Genomic DNA, 21665 nt, shown 5'->3' on the forward strand with positions numbered 1-21665 from the left:
TGGATTTTGTGCTGGGGTAGTCTCGGATTATAAATTGGCTTGACCCTGTAATGGAGTCCAGGGATAGAAGATGCTCATTGCTGTGCCTGTTATTGGAGACATTTGACACATGAGGCCGGTGCTAGTTTTTGGTTGCTGTTTTTTTCCAAATTTTAAGTAAAATATTGTACTGACAGTAGAGTAAGTTCAGTGTAAGGTGTGATGCTTATATTATGATTTTCTCATTATTGATTGAGCTGGGCATTTTAGTTTCGAGTAAGGATGGAGCAACAATGGTGAGCTTCTTGAAATTAGTAAAGTTTGGATTGATAGGACACCTTTCAGGAGTTTGAGATAAGTAATCCATTGACAGGAGTCATATATAAAGACTGGGATGATGATTTCTCACTGAGAAGTGGGAAGTGAGAAATAAAGTAAAAAAAATAAAGTGACTGGGAGATCATGTTTTAGATTTCATTTCTGGGAACAGTAGTAATTTCTGGAAATGAGGTTTTCCTAAATTTCCATAAGGTTTTATTGTTCATGGTTGTGAGCAGCATTCCTAGACAATTCGAGAGAGTATCCAATAGAGCGGGAGACCTCTCTCTTTAGGCTTTTGGAGGCAGGCAGAATGGTTGATATAGCAGTCATTGTAGCAATGATCAGACATGTGCAGTCAGGTGTGGTGTAACTCATTGATCATATATGGATATTACTTAGTTTTTGGTTCATTGCAAGACTGGTCTTTGCATTAAGTACTGTTTTGTGTTCATCTCTGGCCTACAAAGGACAATGTAACACTTAGGAATAAAGATGCAACCTAAGAGTCCTCCAGTAGAAGACAAGATGGCAAAGATCTCCGCGGCCACCATGTACTTCCCCCGTGTGCTGAGGTAAGCTGGGATGAATGAGATCCAGACCGCCAGAAACACAAGCATACTGAAGGTGAGGAGGTTGGCCTCATTGAAGCTCTGGGGCAACTTACGGGCATGAAATGCAACCACAAAGCTGACGGTGGCCAACAAGCCTAGATATCCCAACATCAGATAGAAGAAGAGGACAGATCCCTCGTCACACTGGATGATGGTGGTGTCCCCCACGTGTATCTTCACTGGGAACGGAGGATTGAGAAGAAGCCAGACTGTGCAAATCAGGACAGGAGCAAATGAACACAGAAGGACCACACCACTGGGCATTCTTGTCCCAAGCCACCTTGATGAACGGCTGGTGGGATCACGAGCATTGAACGCTATAATCACAGTGATGGTCTTTGCCAGAACAGTCGAGATACTGATGGCAAACACAATACCAAAAGAGTTTTGGCGGATCATGCAGGTAAGTCTCATGGGGTGACCTATGAAAGCAAAGCAGGAGAGGAAGGAGAGCATAAGAGCGATGATGAGCACATAGCTGAGTTCTCTGTTGTTCGCTTTGATGATTGGTGTATCTTGGTACCTCTTGAATACGCATAAAACGAAGAGAGAGATTAGAAAAAGGAGGCTCGTCAGACCCGATAGAGTGATCCCCAAAGGCTCTTTTAAGGAGAGGAACTGGAGAGTTCTTAAATCACATTGTGTCTGTCCTTCATTGGGCCATTGGTCTTCAGGACACGGCCAGCAGTCCGCAGAATCTAAAAGAGAAGGATTGTTTAGTTACTGACGACAATCAATCGATACTGTCCATGGGAAACATGAATGTTTTAGTAACTGTACTTCACCCACTCTCGCAATTCAAAATAACTTAGTGCTAAATTCAGATATCTGCGCCAGCAATTTATTTGTAGAGACAAAAAAAACTGATTTTATTTTTAGTGCAACTCAGAAGAGTTGATATTTATGGAGGTTTGCCTCAGTGCACAGTGCCTGGTCTATGAAACATGACATTTAGCAAAGAAGGTATTTATTGGGGAGAAGTTGTCTGATGGAGTATGACCTTATGCACAATGTATGAAGTATTTATGATGGAGGTTTATAAAGGCCTGCCTGTTGCCTTTTAGCTGCTTTTAGGTATTGATAGGGCATGGATGGCAGCCCTTGTTTGTAGAATGTGGAGTATAAAGTACTATCAGAAAGGGAGGTGACAGTGTCCACAATTCTTTGTTCATATCCTCTCTTCTAAGCTGAGTTCAGCTTTTAAATGTTTCCTGAAACACCAGTGGTTGGGCTAAGATCTAAAGTGTGGATTGAGGGAATTCCAGTGTTGGGGTCTTTACATGCCCAGGAATATTCCTCAGATCATTGAGACCCATGAATTGACAGTTTCTGCATGTTTGGAGGTCCCAAGAAAGCCTCATGGAGGGTAAACAAAACCTTTAATTTAATGTAGAATTTATTTGGAGCTAATTGAATGCTCTAAGGCTGGGCCTGATGTGATATTTCTTATGAATGCTAAGGCATACTCTAGCTACTCGGGAGTGATGACTTTGGAGCTCAGAGGTTTGTTTATTTGGGAGACTAGAGAAGAAAATCCTACAATAGTCAAGAGGTGGCCTGGTGAGGGATATTGTTAGCTCAACATGTGCAGAAGAGGGCCGATTTTCCACAGAAAGGAGAGCTGCATGTCCATGCCCTATACCACCAAGCTGACTTGGGAACAAAAGTTAGATCAGTGTCAAAACTAACCCCCTGCCCTTTTTTCTTATCCTGAGGCGGATGGTGAGGAACTTAGGCCTTGAGGATCAGTGAAGGATGGTGGATCCAAATACTAGAATCGTGGTACTTGACACCGTTCATGTACTTGAAAATCACCTTCCTTGACTGGAGCCCATGTAACAAATAGAGGGGCATATTAGCAAGGGAGATATTGCCACTTTAGCAGGACTTTTTCCCGCAAAAGCGGCAATATTTGTATCGCCCTATTAGCAAGCTGTGGCTAACAGCAGGTAGCGACAGCTTGTAGGCGATATCTACAGGTTTGAGGCCCACGTTGTAGGTCAGCGATATTTATCGCTAATGACATGCAAAGTGGGCGTACTTAACCTGTTAGCGACTGAAAGCAGTCTCTAACACAGCTATTGCCTATTAGCAAGGCAGGCGAAGCGATAAAAAACTTGCGCTAAGCACGCCAAAACCTAATGCCTGCTCAGACCACTTCTTAACCTGTATATCCAATGGGGGGGTGGATATTCAGGTTAAGTCCCCATTAGCGATGATTCCTGAATATCGCTGGATTTTCAGCGATATTCACGCATTGACCCGCTATCGCCGGATATTTTATCACTTTGGAGATAAATGTTGCGAATAGCATGTTATCTCTGCGATAATATCCGGCTTTAGCCGGCGATAAAAAAAATGTGCTAAGCATATTTAGCTATAATTATTGCTATTTGTTGGTAATATGCCCAAAAATGCGATGTTGACTTGATTTTAGGGAATGTTTTCCTGTTGGAAGCAGATTTTTGTGTTCTTGACCTACATTTGTAAGTTCCCTTGTTACTGTTCAAGGAGGTATGCCAAGGGGCGGAAGTAAATATCGAACAGAAGGCGCAAGAGAGAAGATCCTTGAGGGATGCAGCACACCGCTGGGTGGGGAGAGTTGAATAATCCCATTCTGATGTTCTGGCTTCAGTTGTAGAGTACTGATTGGAATCACAGCTGTACGTGCCGGATATTACTGCCTAATGTTTGCGCCTTTGCATTAGAGTTGAATGTTCAACAATGTGGGAGCAAAGTCCGAGTCTACATGGTCCTACAGTACAATGTACGCTTTAATCATGCGGGCCAGGAAGCAAGAGTTGTTTGCACAGAACAGCTGGCCTCCCTACCAATGGTGTCACAGATGAGAAAACTTTCTCTGTATAACACACAAATGGAGAAGAGAATATTGTGCTGGATAACTTTCTGTGAAGTATCCATTGGACTGCAGGTCTACCTCAACCTCTCTGTCTCCATGGAGACAGAGTGGTTGAGGTAGAGCTGTAATCCAATGGATGACCGGCTTAATTTTTGTTCTGGTATTTAATTTCAGCCAGGCCATTTATTTCCTGCTCTGCCCTCTGGGCTTTTGGTAGGGCTCAGGATGTTGCAGTTCTCAGGCCCTCCACACTGCGCTTCTGGGGTTGCTGTGCTTGAGGTAAGAGGGAGAGGATCTGAATATCTTCAACCTTCCCTTTCTCCATCCTTCTGTTTCCTGATGCTGATAAGTTGTGGACCTCACTGGGTTCATGAGGTTCCTCAAGGTTCAGTGTTGGGATTTTCTTCCAAGATACTCCTGCCAGTGATTGTTGAGGAGTGGCCAGACCTCGCACTAGGGTCTGTTGGTATCATCTTTATGACTGCTCACCTCTGGTCCTCCACTGCCACTTTGGATTTCACACTTTTTCCAGGTGGAGAAGAAATATAACCATTTGTTAGAATGTTCACTTTCTTTGGTTGCATGCATTTAAGAGTTCACTTTAGGTCTCCTTGTTAACAATATTGTTGCCTCTGGCATGGTAATTCTCAAAGAAAGCACAGTGAAGGCTGCATAGCTCTTGCTTAGCAGAGTTAGGCCATTCCTTTTCAATTATTTAGCAGTGAAAGATGGTGGGATTGCTCCATGGGCCACTGTGTCCCCTATTCAGATCTGTGTGACATGAGATTTGTGGTTTTGAGTCTGTGAGTCCCTGTCTCTTAACCCTCTGGGGCAGTGCAAAGAGTGACATTGAGTTGGGTAATAACTGTCTTGTTTACATATTGTACAGTCCAGTTAAGATGAATCCTTCTCAGTTCAGGAACTCCTAAGTACCTGGGCCCTTGGTGATTTTCACGGTTGAATATTCTGTTCGTTATCTCCGTTTCTGTGGCTTAATGCTCTTCTTCTGGTCTTCTTTCTTTCTAGGAGCTTATGCAAGTTCTGAAATTGCTTCGGGGGATCACTGCTGCACCTCACAAATCAGCATTCATCATCATCATCATTATGACTTGCCATATATACATAGTAGTGATTAAGAAAGATACATTTTGAACTTCAGAAGTTTAAAAGATCTTTATTTATTCTTGAAACCTTCACCTTAACGATTGCTGCCATGGTTACATTCCTACCAAATCAAATGTGCCTGCTCTTGTCTGGTCCTGGAAAGCAATGTCAGGCTTGACTAATATCTCAATATGGTGTCCACCTGGTTTGTAAGTGGATTCTGTTGGAGGTTTCTCTTTAGTTCTTTTGGCCCTGGGTGTGATGCTGAGGGACCTTGCTCACCTTGCAAGGCTCTCGTGTTCTCCTGTGTCCCTACTGTGCTTTTCTGGAGCTGATATCAGTTATTTGTTGGTTGCTCTTCTCTTCCCTGGCTTTCTGTTATGATGGACGCTGTACTTCTGGTGTTGCGTGTTCCCTATTAGTTGGATTGACTGTTGTCACTCTAATTCTATACCTCACAATTGGGTTTTAGAGTTAGATGCGATTATTTTCAATTTAGCATGACTTTTCATGGCGCCTTCCTGCGCGTGGAGCTAAGGTACAGTTCATGGCCTTTCCAGACCTTTTGGCCACCCTCCCATCCCTAGTTGAAAGGGTTGCATTCTGCCTGTTTTTTTCACTGCTTTTTGCCTTTTGTCTCCACTTTTACCTTATTCTCACCGCACTATTCCTTACTTTTATGGGGCGATGTCTTTTTTCACAGTTTTTTGCCCTTTTTTGTTTCTAGTTCTGCATTATTCTCATTGCACTCCGCCTCATTGTTTTAACTTCTACCTATTTTTTCACTGCTTCCCACCTTTTGTCTCTGTTTCTGCTTTACTTTCCCTGCTCTTCCCCTTGCTGCTGTTACTAAGTTGTGCCTGTTTTCACTGCTGTTTCTCACAATTCTCCATCCCAGTTTCTCCCAATCTTTTCCCCCTCCCACCATGCGCCTCACTTCGTTCCTGCCTACCTGCTGTCCAACCTATCCACTCTCCCACTTCCTGCCTCCTGGCCCCTTCAGTCCCATCGACCATCCTTTACTCCACCCCCTCCCAGGTCAAATGCATGCAGAGCCAAACACATCTGCACCCTACCTTTGCCCAGGGCCTGAAACCCTGGTTTTTACCACTACCACTGCTACCCAGGAGCAACCCATCTCGCTCTTAACTCTAGCAGCCGATCACTGTGCTGTACCACACCACCTGACACCAAAAGGGTGTCTTCCAGTGCCACCTGTAAATTCTCATCCCTCTTGCATCAAGAACTCCCCTCTCCCCAACCTCTCAGAGACCAGCCACCACCCACACAACACTGCACTCTCGTGTATGCTCCTCAACACAGGCTCATTCACCAAACAACACAGAGATTAGGGACCGGCAGCACAGCCACACCCCAGACCTGCTGTTCCTCATGAAAACCTGGCTGAACCGGGTATCAGCCACAACATCGCTACAGCCATTCCCACCAGCCACAGGATAGTACGACACGGCTATTAGCGCAAGCCTGAGGGAGAGTCGTCATTATCTTCAAGGGCACCATCATCAGCTGTATCTCCAGGGTCCAGTCGGGTTAGTTTGCTAATTCTTAACTCAAACCTTTCCAGTGCTGGATGCCCGCGGGTAGCTATGCGCGTTATAAATGCTGCCTTATTCATTCATTCAAACCTGGATCGCTTGGCTTTGAGCAGTCCGGCCCAAACAAAGGAACAAGTGTAACGTTTTAAGAAGCACCAAAACTACAGATTAAGAAAGTCACTCAAAACCAAAGAAATCCAACACCAATTTATAAAAATGTATATTGTTATGACTTTTTAAAATGAACAAAGTAAGAAACATGTCTGAGTGTGGTAGGCCGATGCAGACCAGTCATCTGTACCCTAGGGAGATGGTTGTTTTTTAGGGGGAAGCTTTAAAATGTCCTCTCAGGGCATTTGGTAATTAATCCAGCACTGGCATCAGTGTGGGGTTATTATGCTGAGAAGTGTGATACCAAACTTCTTAGCATTCAATAAGGCTACCATAGAACTGTAGAGCTCGCAATGACAACCTCCCAGTCCAGGGTCTCAGTATGGCTGCACTTAAAATGTCCAGGAATGGACTTAGACACTGTAGGGGCATATTTCTCATGCAGCTTTGCCCTCACCTGTAGTATAGTGTACCCTGCCTTAGGGCTGTGAGGCCTGCTAGAAGGGTGACTTATCTATGCCACAGGCAGTGTTTGTAGGCATGGCACACAGAGATATGTCAAACATAATCCTGGTTCACACCCATTATTTTAAATACTTTGAAGTTCCTTGTGACTCTTTTTCAGGTTTGGCGTGCAGCACTCGTGTGTGTGTTCCGTTCCATTTGCACACCATATGTAAATTCATGAAAAACGATGACCCGCTCCTTGCAGGTCATGAACGAGTTGCACAGCCGCATGTACTTCAGTCTTCCACTCAGACACTTTGACCAAGCTATTTCATCCATTTTATTCCATGTTTTTTCAAGTTTCATTGTCACGCCAAAGCAACAAAATTCCTTTAAGCTTCATGATTGCCCATCCAGGCCTAAAACATGAGCATTTTCCGAATGACGAGTCCTCCAAAATATGCAACGACAACATCAAACCCAATGCATTTCGGTAACAACCTTCGTCAGGGGTATCTATGATGTAAAAATATACATATATCAATCACTTGTTTAATTAATTAGCGCTTGAAATAATTCAAAATTATTGCTAAATAAACAACCCACTGTTAATCATAAAAACCAGAGTGACAAGTAGTCTGTAATCCCCCCATAGAACCTTTACCTATGCTGATTATACCCCAATTGTGTAACCCAGTTGCATCCATCACCTAAACTTGTGTCATCAAACAAAACTTTAGTGCACATTAAACCGTGACCTTACATTATACTAACCCTCCCAGCCACTATAACCTTCACAATCCTGTAGCTTTGCTGTCTCCGCATGTCACCCTTTCCACCAAGTTCAAACAACATTTTTACCCACTTCAATCTGGCCGTTATTAAACCTTATCAAACTTACGTTTGTGCCCGATGTTAACCTAGGATTATGTTCAATGAATTGTACTGAACTGTTCCAACCTGTTCAGCACCCCAGAGATAAAATGGATCAACTAAAAAAATTACACGAAGGTCGCGCCAAAGGCTGTTCACCACATTATTGAGGATAATTATCCGTACGTTAATGTATGAGTTGGAGATTTCAGAATGTGCAAACACTTTTATATGTGCTGCAGGCCCACTGCAAGTATGGAGCAGGGCATTGTGCCACCAAATGTCAGTAAAAGTTTACTTTTGTGGCTGCAACCCCCCCTAAAGTCAGCACGGGTAAGTGGTAGTTTATGGTGTGGTCTGTGCCATTGGTTCAGGACGATTAGTGTTCGGATACACTGAAGATTAACCACTTGCTTCAGTCCTTGCAGTAGTAAAATGTACTTGGCGCTTTAAGGAAATAATGTTGTTTGTGGTGGAAACATAGCACCGTCTGTAAACTTACTGCACAGCACAGCAGAACACAATAGCAAAGCAATACCAAAGGAGGAAACTGCAACGGAAGGACACAGACATGACTGAATGCAACACAACTTAGGAGTCATTTAACAGTACAACACCACTACAACAAACCAGTAGCAGAACACCACAACATTAACATGAAATATTAATGCAACTGAACGCGACAAAACAAAACAACCACAATGTACTAGTAACACTGTCGAACAAAGCACAAATCAACCACAGTATAATACAATCACAATACAAACAGAACACAAACAGCACATGAACACAACCTATGACAGATAGCACAAACCTCAACTCAATAGAATATAATGACAAACAAACACAACAAACAGCAGGTCAGAATAATAGAACACCTCAAATCAAACCCTCTACAGCAGAAAAACATAAGAACCTAAGTGCACCAAATCAATCCAAAACACATCCCAACCTCAGGTATATAATGTGGAGGTGAGGAGAGCCTCTGACCCTATGGATCAGAGGTTTGTTTAGGCGAGTTTGCACAGGAAGTAAATACGTTAGGAAGGTAGGACTGCTCCCTGGAAGAGCTAACACCTCAATCAGCTTTATGTAGCTGGAATTGGGAGTAGATTTTACTTGCTTCATTCTATTAGGTGCTGTGTTTAATTCAGTTGAACAGAGATCCTTCTTCCTCTTGGTATTCGTTTTGAGGTGGTCTCCGGGCTACCTCTAGCGACCAACATAACAAATGTTCTCTTTTTTGTAGAACAACAACTCTTGGTCTTAATATAATAAACTCTTCTATGAATGACTGGGAGGTGCCCGCCCTCTGCGGTCTTGTCCCACCCCTCTTCCTCCCGATTGGCCGGGTCTCTGAGCGCCTCTTCTGACAAGGCCTATTTCAATATGGCCGATGCGCGGACGCGCCGGACCTGATCTCAGTGGAGAGATCTTTAAATTGCTGTTGTGATTTCACTCCCATCCAAGTGTGTACTTCCTCTCGTTCAGGAGTGTCCTGAGCTTACTCACCTGTGTGTGAGTGATTTTATTTTACTTTCATTTTGTTTTCTTGTAACACCTTTTGGTGTGGGAGGTTCCTGGCTCCCCTGCTTTGTTTTTTAATGATTGTTCTTTCTTTTCTTTGTAGCACTTACTGTGCTGGGAGGTGCCTGCCTGCCCTCCTTTTAGCCTCTATGCCTCTGAGACTCCCCTTTTGGTGAGCTCCTATTCCTGGGGGCATGCAGAGGACTTGCTCTCCTGACATCTGTGAGGGACTGGAAGGTGCCCGCCCTCTGTGGTCTTGCCCCGCCCCTCTCCCTCCTGATTGGCCAGGACTCCTCTTCTGACCTGGCCAACTTCAACATGGCCGATGCGTGAAAGTGCCGCTCGCACACAGAAGGCATGCCAAAGGCAAGCCCGTCTGCACCTGTCCACGGCCGGGGCTAGGGGCCAGTCCGCCTGCACATTTAAACTAGGGGTGAGTGGGAAATCCGTTACGCTCGCGGATTTTGCAGATTTTTGGGGAATCCGCGAATTTTGCGGATTTCCCGCAAAATCCACAAAAAAAAATCCGCGAACGTAACGGGTTCAAAAGTTGAACCCCCACTCATGCAACTATTTTACAATGGCGCCAGCAAGCTGCCAGCGCCGTTGTAAAATAGTTACAAAGTTAGCTTGCACAGGAACCACTAGATAAAACGAAGCAGGTGCTGCTTTATTTTATCTAAGTGCTTCCTGTGCAAGCTAACTTTGTAACTATTTTACAACGGCGCTGGCAGCTTGCTGGCGCCATTGTAAAATAGTTGCATGAGTAGGCTGGGCACAGGTCTGCAGCTCACTCAAGGGACCCCTGCGCCCTTCGGGGCGATTGCATAGTAACACACACATGGTCGCTCGAACTAGTTGATGCTCAAATTCAGTGACTCATTCATTAGCCCAAAAACAATTGTGAGCGTCGTCGAGGCTGGACAGGTGTGCCTTCTTCCCAAATCTACCGTGGAAAATCAGCTGTGATGCTGGATAGGCTTTGCATCCTTGACTTTCACGAGCGCAATACCCGTGCTGTTCCTGTGACCAGGAGCTTCTTTCTCTTCATCTGCTGAACTGATCTTTCTCTGACCTTTTATACACACAAGAGGCACATACCCTACTGGGCACATTGTGTTCGCACGGGTTTCTGCAAGTTCGCGAGCGTTTTGTACAATTTCGAAATTTGCGTGCGAACATAAAAAAAAAAAAAATCCGGGAGGATTCGCGGATTTTGCGGATTTTCACAATCCGCAAATTCGCAAATCCGCAAATTCGCGGATTGCCAATCCGCAAAATCCGCTCATGCCTAATTTAAACAGCCAGCGAAGACAATTCTCTCAAAGCACTCTCAAGGACATGGTGCCACCGATGCAGAAATAATGCATTGGCAACTTACAGGTAGGAGATGACAAGGTGCAATGAAACCACTGCACCTTTTCGATCTCTCCCAGCTGGACAAATGAAATTAGACAGCATGTGAGCACTAGCAATCATATTATGTCCTTTAACAGCACTGTTGGACTTGGCCCTTTTGGCCGGTTACCATTTCTAACAAGCACAATACTGAATTGCCCTATCTTCCCAAACACAAACTAGAAATGTTTAATATACTCAATGAACGAGCCCCTGATGTACTCTTTTTACCTGAAACGTGGCTCACTGAAAACTGTGCAGGATGTTCTTGAGGCTTTGACACCCGGTTATGGGATTGCAAGATGCGACCTCCTGAGTCGATTTTACTGATTGTGTAGCGTCACAATTGTCTATAAATCTATCTAGTAATCAATCCTTAGTAGGCCTCTTCATTTACCGCCCTCCATGATCAGTGAATTATTTCATATCCAACTTGATGGAACTCACATTTCATCTAGCCCTGCAGCACAATACATTGATAATACTCTGAGACTTAAACCTGAATCTAGATCAGAGGACTGCCAGATAGCTCTATCTCTAATCAGAGACCTTGAAACTATTCAGCTATCCCAATTAGTTGTAGGCCTTACTCACGACCCCATTTTTTCTATTGACCCTACTATTCTGACCAAGGATCCAATTAGATGACCTTGGACAGACCACTTTCTGGTCCCCTTCTCTTTTCCGCTCAGTAGATTTTCCGTGACTGCATCAGCCCCTCCTGTTTTATCGAGGAAATCAGTCACACCTGATAAATGTTATGCTCAGAAGATTGGCTTAGCCACAAACCTGACCAAGGAACTCTTCTCCTTACTAAGGACATTGACATCTTCTGAACAAATTTCCGCCAATATCAAACCCTCTTCAGAATTTTGTAACAGCATAGCTCATCCTCGGGACCACCCCCTCGGCCTGGGGCGACTCTTGGTGGCCGACGGCACTAGGAGCACCCCCTACACCCACCAACCACGAACGAAACCTTGGGGTCATCCTCGACTCCACACTCTCCATGACAAAGCAGCTCAACGCCGTCTCCTCCTCCTGGCTCAACACCCTCCGCACGCTTCGCAGGATCTTCAAGTGGATCCCCACCAAAACTAGAAGGACGGTCAACCAGGCCCTTGTCAGCAGCAGACTGGACTATGGCAACGCACTCTACGCAGGAGCCCCGGCCAAACTCCTGAAACGACTCCAACGCATCCAGAACGCCTCTGCACGCCTGATCCTGACGACTCAGCCTTTACACCTTTGCCCGCCAGCTCCGCTCTGCAGACCATGCCCTCGCCACCGTCCACTGCATCCAAAGAGTGACCGCCGGCGGCAGATCATTCTCCCACCTCGCCGTTAAGACGTGGAACATCCTCCCCATCCACCTGCGGCAGACCGAAGACCTTCTAACCTTCAGGAGACTCCTCAAGACCTGGCTCTTCGAACAGTAGCAGCACCCCCCCCCCCCCCAGCGCCTTGAGACCCTCATGGGTATGTAGTGCGCTTTACAAATGCTATGATTGATTGATTGATTGATTGTTTTTATGATAAACTGACCAAACTTTATGGAAACTTCTCTGAGTCTGTAATAAAAGGAAATTATATATTGACAAGCAAACAACCAGGTGACCTGACTGAATTCGCTATCGCCTCCATAACAGAATTGAGTTCCATTTTCCTAGCTATAAGAAGGTTACTAGTATATGGGCTAAACCTTCAGCTCCATAGTTTTTAGAGGCTCTGCAGTCAAAGAAGAAATCTTGCAAACTTTTGGAACGCGTACGGTGCAAAGGCTATGAAGAGCACCTCAAAACTTCTTATTTTGCAGCCCTGAAAAATTACCACAATGATCTTAGGCACTCTCGAACAAAATCCTATGCTCAAAAAATCAAACTATCTAAAATGTTGTCGAAGGAACTCTGTCAGATAATTAAGTCCCTAACATCAAACAAAATAACAACAGTTTCAATTCTACCTTCCACAAGGCTTTGTGATCAAATCGCACAATCTTTCTTAGAAAAGATAAACAACATCTATAGCTCCTTTCCTGAGAGTATGTTATGTTATGTTATGTTATTTGTGCTTGTATAGCGCTCGTCTGCCCCAGCAAAGGGGCGCCCTGGGGCTTTCAACAACAGAGAATTATCCTGGATGCCACAGCTGAGGGACTCTAAAACAGAACAGACTGCAGAAAAAACAGCTGTGACGGAAAGAGATAGGTTTTAATAGCTCTCCTGAAATCCGACAGACCCTCCAGGCCACGAATCTGAATTGGCAGGGAGATCCATAGTTTGTCCGCCAAACAACAGAAGGAACATCCTCCTGCCCGACAGCGCTTCACACGGGGAACCGTGACCAGGTGCTGCCCGAAGGAGCGCAACGTTCGAGATGGAACGTACAGGGTCAGCAGATTGCAAAGCAGATTGGGCAAAGCGAGTTTCAGTATCTTAAAAGAAAGACATAGAGTTTTAAACTGGATTTGCTCCGCCATAGGAAGCCAATGGAGTTTCCAAATGGTGTCGGTAATGGGACAGAACCGAGGAAGCCCTAACAAGGTTCTAGCCGCCATGTTTTTGATATGTTGTAATCGAGCAATCTCAGCTAGATTAGCCTCCAAAAGCAGGGAGCTAGCATAGTCCAGTCGAGATAGAATAGTTGTCCAATCAGCTGATGCGTTAAGGGTTCAAAAAACTTTAGAAGAGGTTTAGGACCTCGTAAGAGACCGAAACACTTACAGGCAACTTTTTTGGTATGGATCTGAAAACTGAGGGAGGAGGCCATCCACACCCCCAAGTTCTTAACCTCCTCCTTAGGTTCGGGAGTATTGCCTAACGCCGTCGGCAACCAATGCTCACCCCACAGGCTTGCATTCTTACCAACTAACAAAACCTCAGTTTTACTTGCATTTAACTGTAAATAGTTGGTGGTCATCCATTTCGCCACGGCCGTCAGGAACTTTCAGCCTGCAATCTCTGGCTGGACCCCCTTAGATACTCCAGGAAGTCTCTTAAATTAAAATCTAATCTCGGAAGCTGAAACTAACTTACTGATGTTGAAAATAAAGTCTGGATCTCCTCTAGATCCCATGTCCCCGGTCATACCAGCAGGGCCGGACTGGGTACCATAACCGTCCCCGGCAAAGGGATGTATGACGTAACAACGCGTGTTATTACAACACGTGCTGTTACGTCGCAGTCTTTACAACGACTGCATGTTACCACGCTATGCCTTTACAACGCAAGTCTTTACATCGACTTGCACTAGGTGGCGTGCTAACATTAAAAAGGGGAATTTACTAATCTAACTCCAGTCCACTTATCAGTAGGGAAGGTGCTGGGATAGTAAACTACACCATTTTTTAATGTTAGCATGCCATCTAGCGCAAGTCGATGTAAAAGACTTGCGTTTTAATGGTATAGCGTTGTTACATGCGGTCGTTGTAATAACCGTGTTGTAAAGGATGTTCCCCCCGGCAAAGTGCTCAGCCGGCCACCCTGGGGAGAGGTTGGGGGTGTGACCGAGCTCTTTGCCGGGGCCGGTTTTCGGACGATTTTGTTACAGGGCCGATTTTGGAGCTATGCTGCATAAACAGCCCTGTAACAAAAACGGCCCCCAGGTGCCCAAAACCGGCTCCCACCCTTGCGGCGCACTGGTGGATTGCCCAATGCCAGCAACGGCCAGTCCAGCCCTGCATACCAGAACGGGGTATAGAAGCCATGGTTCCAGCACTGACTGAGGTGCTAAATATCTCTTTCGGCTCTGGGCTTGTTCCGCAAGAGTGGAAAAATGCTATGGTGATCCCGCTTGTGAAGAAACTGACCTTAAACCCCTTGATGCATGAAAATCTCAGACCAATATCTCTATTGCCGTTCTTCACAAAAAATACCTGGGAAATTTGGCAACCAAATAAAAGGCTCTTAAAAGAAAAGGCTCTTCTCTATGAAATGTAATCTGGGTTCAGACCTTCTTTTAACACAGAATCAGCCCTGCTACTGGTGTCAGAATCTCTCCACCGTATAGCAGACAATGGTAAAACGGCTGCACTAGTCATTCGTGACTTGAGTGCCTCTCTCCCATGGTCTGCTATTAGGAGATGTCATGCAGGGGTGGGACGCACAGTGCTGGGTTTGCTGCCAAACTTTCTGGAGGGTCGTACCTTCCAAATCATCCCACCCGGCTGTTGAAACAAGGCGTGTCTCAGGGCTCAGCTCTGAGCTGGACCCTCCTTAATTTATACATGTGCCAGCTGGCGCGACTAATGGAAGACCATGGTGTACCGACGGTGTATTATTCGGATAAGATGCCACTGATTCTAACTCTGGCTCAGGACTCTGGCCAAGCGGCAGAAGATTTTAATCTATGTCTAGCTGACTTGGTTAATTGGATGAAAAACAACTGTCTGAGATTAAATGCTAGTAAAACTGATATCTTAGTGGTGGGAAAGCAACCATCTATCTGGTCTTCCATCTGGTGGCCCAGTTAGTTGGGCCCTCTGACTTCCGCCAAACCGCAAAGTAAATGATCTCTGTATATGGTTTGACTCCACTCTATCTTTTATGGGCCAAATCTCCACTCCTACAGGTACCTGTTTTGGGGTCCTGAAAATGACTAGGAAGCTCTTAGGGCTCATTCCAGATTGCGTGAAAAGAACCCAGTCCAGGCCCTGGTGGCGTCAAGACTGGACTATTGTAGCATCCTTAATTTGGGGATTTCTAAGAGGAGCATTCAAATGCTTTAGAGAATGCAAAAGGCGGTAGCGCGTATGCTGCTGAACATTCCAAAACGTGCCTCCACATGGAGGGCTTTGGACATACTTCACTGGCTCCTCATAGAGGAGAGACTATCTTTTAAAGCCATGTGCTATGTTCACAAAATACTGAAGGGTAAAGGTCCGAGTTACCTTCTTCCTCTAATTTGACCTTACCACCCAAAGCGCTACTTAAGATCAGCTGGAACAGGTTTGGCCACCGTTCCCAAATTCAAGAGAAAGAGCCTTGGTGGTAGCTCTTTTAGGTTCCCGTTCCTGGCAGCCAAACAATAGACCCTACTTCCTTTTACATGTCAGACTAGAGCCTTCAGAAGTGTCCTTTCAAAAACACCTATAAACTTGACTTTTTAGGAGAATGTTTAAAACAACAATAAGGGTAGTCTTGGTCACTCTCTCGGTCTTTGGAATTCAGTGTTGGACACTCCGAATTGGAGTAACTGCGCTCTATAAAATGCTAACGTAACATAACATTTATTAAATCTGTCTCTCCCTGGATCCATCCACACGTTGAATTCTACAGATGGGGATGACTGCTATTGTTCCCCTTTCATGGGAACCCATTAGGATATCTATAATTCCAGGATTAGTCCTCAGACAGAATGCAGACAAGGGCCAAACGTACGCCCTTATATTATTGAACCTAAGTGTGAACTTTGATACAGTGTCCCATGACATACTAAATCAAAGGCTCCTGGAATGTGGGATAAGTAGCAAATCGTTCAAATGGTTCATATGCCTTCTCAAGGGCCACTCTTTTCAATTAACTTTAAAACCATGGGACCGTCTGGACCTCTGTGAAAGCGGTTGCTCCCACCACGCTCCCTGCCTCAAGAGCTGTCTGATTCCCTGTGGTATCGTAGGCTGTCTCTCATGATAGAGCATTCTAGCGCTGAATCTCGCATTTAACTGTAGTCTGTTTCGAAGCGCTACTTTAGCTCAGTGAACCTGCTGCCGCCTGTAGCATTTTTACATCGTGTGCTGCTTTGAAGACTGTTTATTTAAGCTACCGCCGCCATTAGCAATTGACATTTGTGCTGCATTGTATGCTTTGCTTCTGATTGCATCTCCCTCAGCCCAGTTTCACTTTCCCAGGAGACATTTTGTTGTGCTTGTTTTTGCCTCCCTTTGGCCCGCCTACCCTCCCCGATACCGCCTCCCAGCTGACCCGCCCACGCTCCGCCCCCTCCACCATCCATTTATGGCCAATGCCCCCACGCGCAGCGTCCACGCGCTTCGGACACGCCGAAGGTGCGCCAAAGGTAAGCCCGTCTACGCCCGTCCGCGCCTGGACCGCGCCCAGCGCCAGACCCCCTGCCCCTCGCGCTGCCCAGCCCTCCCGCATTACCTACGATGCCGCCACCCTCCTAGCCCTTAACCCCGGTCGCCCCCCCAACTGCGTCCAAGCCGCTCCTGGACACACCCATGGACCTTTCTCCTGCTACTCCTGCAAATTCAGCGGCACCGACAACATCTCCGCTACGACCACACCACTGACTCCCGACCCCAACCACCTACAATGCATCCTTCTCAACACCCGCTCGGTCCACAGGCACGCCATTGACCTATGGAATCTACTAGACACCATTTCTCCAGACGTCGCCTTCCTAACGGAAACATGGATGAACGCTTCCTCCGCACCAGACATCACCATTGCCATCCCTGAAAACTATAAGATCACTCGCAAAGACCGTACCAGCCAAACAGGAGGAGGAATCGCTATCGTCCATAAGAAATCCATCCGCATCTCAACCAGCTCTGACGCCAACCTCACCAACTCCGAACACCTTCACTTCCAAATACACATCGACCCCAAGACCACACTCAGAGGCACCCTCCTCTACAGACCACCAGGACCCCGCGCAAAATTCAGTGAAGACATCACGGACTTCATCACTCCACACGCACTCCCCTCCAAAGACTACATCCTTCTGGGAGACCTCAACTTCCACCTTGAAAAGATCAACGACCGCAACACCTCCACCCTCTTGGACAACCTCGCCAACCTCGGACTTAAACAACTGGTCACTTCCCCCACCCACATCGCAGGTCACACACTCGACCCCATCTTCACCTCCAGCAACCATGTCTCCTTCAGCCACACTACGGACCTCCTCTGGACTGACCACAGCTGCGTTCACTTCTCCTACAACAAGCCCAAACCCACCAACCACCCCCAACCAACTCTACAAAGAAACTGGAACAAAATCACCACCGACCAGATCTCCTCATCGCTCCTTCTAAACACCCCAGCCCACTCCTCGGACCCAAATCTAGCCGCCGCCAACTTCACCCTATGGCTATCCAACACCGCCGACACCTTAGCACCACTGAAAAAACGTCAAAGCAAACCTGGCAACAAGAAGGCCTCATGGTTCAATGATGATCTCAAGAAGTCCAAGAAACTCTGCCGCACCCTTGAAAAAGCTTGGAAAAAAGACCCAACCACCAGCACCAAGGACGCCTTCAAAAACGCCACCCGCATTCACCACCAACTAATCCGAAAGGCCAAGAAAACAGCATTCAAGGAGCGACTTGACAACAACGCCCACAACAGCAAGGAACTTTTCAACATAGTCAAGGAGTTTTCCAATCCCTCGGCCAACTCCAGCGACATCACCCCCTCTCAAGCCCTCTGCGACTCCCTAGCCTCATTCTTCCACAACAAGATTGCAGACATCCACAACAGCTTCGACAACCAACCCGGAGTCCAACCCACCCAACCACATGCTGAACACTCTCCCCCCGTGAACACCCTTAACGACTGGAACCCAATCTCCACTGAGGACACCATCCGCCTGATGAACTCCATCCACTCAGGATCCCCCACAGACCCATGCCCTCACCACATCTTCAACAAAGCAGACTCCGTCATAGCACCGCAACTCCGAGACGTCATCAACTGCTCCTTCAACTCCGCCACCTTCCCGGAAAACTGGAAACACGCTGAACTCACCGCCCTCCTGAAAAAACCCACAGCGGACCCCACCGAACTCAAAAATTACCGACCCATTTCGCTCCTTCCTTTCCCGGCCAAAGTCATCGAGAAAGCTGTCAACAACCAGCTCGCCGCTTTCCTCGAAGCCAACAAATCCCTCGACTCCTCACAATCTGGCTTCAGAGCAAAACACAGCACCGAGACCGCCCTCATCGCAGCAACAGACGACATTCGAACTCTACTGGACAATGGAGACACAGTCGCCCTCATCCTCCTCGACCTCTCTGCAGCATTCGACACAGTCTGCCACAGCACCCTTTTACAACGTCTCAGCAACATCGGAATACAAGGAAAAGCACTTGAATGGATCACCTCGTTCCTCACCGGAAGAACCCAGAGAGTCCGCCTTCCACCATTCAAGTCCGAGGCCACCGAGGTCATCTGTGGCGTACCACAAGGATCCTCACTCAGCCCCACCCTCTTCAACGTATACATGAGCCCACTCGCGACCATCGCCCGCCAACACAACCTCAACATCATCTCTTACGCGGATGACACTCAACTTATCCTTTCTCTCACCAAGGACCCCAGCACCGCCAAAACTAACCTACACGAAGGAATGAAAGAAGTTGCTGAATGGATGAAACATAGCCGTCTGAAACTGAACTCGGATAAAACAGAAGTCCTGATCCTAGGTACATCCCCCTCTGCATGGGACGACTCTTGGTGGCCGGAAGCCCTTGGAAAAGCACCCATCCCGACAGACCAAGCACGGAACCTAGGCGTTATCCTGGATTCTTCACTTTCAATGAACAGACAAGTCAGCGCTGTATCCTCATCCTGCTTCAACATTCTTCGCATGCTCAAAAAAACATTTCGCTGGATCCCCACCGAAACCAGGAAAACAGTCACCCATGCTCTGGTCACGAGCCGACTGGACTACGGAAACACCCTCTACGCAGGTACTACCGCTAAACTCCAGAAGAAACTCCAACGAATCCAAAACGCCTCAGCCAGAATCATATTAGACATCCCACTCAACGAACACATCTCTGGTCACCTGAAAGACCTCCACTGGCTACCCATCAATAAGAGAATCACTTTCCGACTGCTAACCCACGCACACAAATCACTCTACGACATCGGACCAGAATGCCTCAACTCACGACTGTCCTTCTACACCCCCTCCCGCCTACTACGTTCTTCCAGCCAAGCCCTCGCCACTGTCCCTCGCATCAACAAGACCACCATGGGAGGCAGATCCTTTTCATACCTGGCTGCTAAAACATGGAACTCACTCCCCACTTACCTCCGCCTTACCCAGAACCACCTAGCATTCAGAAAGCAACTTAAAACGTGGATATTTGACAAGTAATCCTCCTCCCCTTCCTTAGCGCCTTGAGACCCTCTGGGTATGTAGTGCGCTATATAAATTATCTGACTTGACTTGACTTGACTATATTATCAGCAACTAGCGATAATTATCGCTATGTTGGTTTAGCGGCAATATTTTTATCGCCGAGCTGCGGCGATTTTTATCGCTTAGGAACCTTGCTATTATCAAGGTTTATCTCCTAAGCGCTAAAAATTGGCCGAAATGCATGAATATCGCTGAAAAGTCAGCGATATTCATGCATTAACGAGCTAATGCTCTTAGCCATGTTATCCACCTACCATTGGATAACATGGCTAAGAACTGCTCAGGGGCAGGCGTTAGCTTTTGGAGATATTCACGCTTAGCCTGAATATCTCCAAAAGTTGGTAATAGGAGATAGCGATGTTAGCGACTGTTTCCAGTCGCTAACATCTTGGCACGCCCACTTTGCATGTCATTAGTGATAAATATCACTGACATGCAAAGAGGGGCCCAAGATGGTCGCTATCTCCTACTAGCTGTCGCTAACTGGTGTTAGGGACAGCTAGGTAATAGGGAGATCATTTTATCTCCGCTTTCTTGGCTTTTAAAGCCAAAAAAGCGGCGATAAACCCCCTTGATAATATGCCCCCTTGTGTTTCTGACCTGTTTAACTCTACTTAAGGAGTTCCTCTGGGTTCCATTTTGAGCCCCACACTGTTGAATGTCTACATGAGACCACGGGTTGATATCATAAAAAAATATAATGTCCAAGTGGTGTCGCATGCTGATGACACCCATCTTTTAGTAAATCTATGTGAACCAAATTCTATCTCGGCCAAACTTTATAAATCCTGTTTATGGGATGTGGCCTCATGGATGACTGACAGTTGTTTAAAACTTAATGCTAACAAAGCCAAGCTTTTGCTGGTAGGACAAACCCCTTCAATATGGACATCGGCTTGGAGGCTGGCAGTCTTGGGTGAAACTCCGGTCCCGTTACAAAAAATTAAGGGGCATATTTTCAAGAACTACAATAATGGGCTTGATAATATGCTCTGGAGAATTCTAATAGAAGCCCATGTTCACACGAGAACATGGACTTCTATTGGAATTCTCCAGGACATATAATCAAGCCATTATCGCCGTTTTAGCTGCAGTTTTCTGCCGCTAAACCAGTAATAATTTTTAATGCCATTCTTGATAATATGCCCTTAACACCATCGCTGCTAATGGAATTCCCCTCCTGTGCTGCCCCTCATTGAAATGGGTGTGGTTGTGACGGAACCATTCCGTCATCAGCACAGCCCAACCGTGACTGATGACGGAATGGTTCCGTCACAAGCATCAAAGGGGTTATGAACTTAGGAGTTGTATTCAACTCAAAACTCTCGTTTGAAGAAGAAATCAGAAAAACATCTGGGAAGTGCTTTGGAACTCTCACGACTCTGAGGAAAATTCTTGACCTAATCACGACTACATCTTGAAAAACAATGGTTCATGCTCTCATCACTTCCCAGCTGGACCGTGGGAATGTACTTTATCTAGGTGCCTCTAAGCATAGACTTATAACGCTGCAGCGAGTTCAAAATGCAGCAACCAGGATGGTACTGAATCTCCCACAAAGATCATCAGTGCCTGGTGCTCTGAACCAGCTACATTGGCTTCCTGTGTCTTAAAGATTTGATTTTAAAGCCCTGTGTTTCTGCTGTCGTATCCAAAATCAGGAAAGCTAGAAAGGGAGCTAGAACCTTCTCCTATCTAGCTTCTAAAACCGTGGAACTCTCTCCCATATGCCATCAGAGCCTCTCCCACAGAAACTGTTTTCAGAAG

General features: G+C 46.2%; 1 protein-coding gene across 1 annotated transcript in view; it reads right to left on the bottom strand.

The window, feature by feature from the left end:
- Positions 1-707: 707 nt before the first annotated feature.
- Positions 708-21665, bottom strand: part of LOC147718181 (vomeronasal type-2 receptor 26-like) — a 30159-nt gene continuing 9201 nt past the window's right edge. Inside the window, exons 2-3 of the mRNA XM_086966627.1 lie at positions 10771-10825; positions 708-1609 (exon numbers count right to left, since the gene is read on the bottom strand). Coding sequence (XP_086822753.1) covers positions 708-1609; positions 10771-10825 — 957 coding nt within the window. The remainder of the gene's footprint in view (positions 1610-10770; positions 10826-21665) is intronic.

Source organism: Lissotriton vulgaris, chromosome 4_1, assembly GCF_964263255.1.
Source record: "Lissotriton vulgaris chromosome 4_1, aLisVul1.2, whole genome shotgun sequence".
In the NCBI taxonomy this organism is placed as follows: domain Eukaryota; kingdom Metazoa; phylum Chordata; class Amphibia; order Caudata; family Salamandridae; genus Lissotriton; species Lissotriton vulgaris.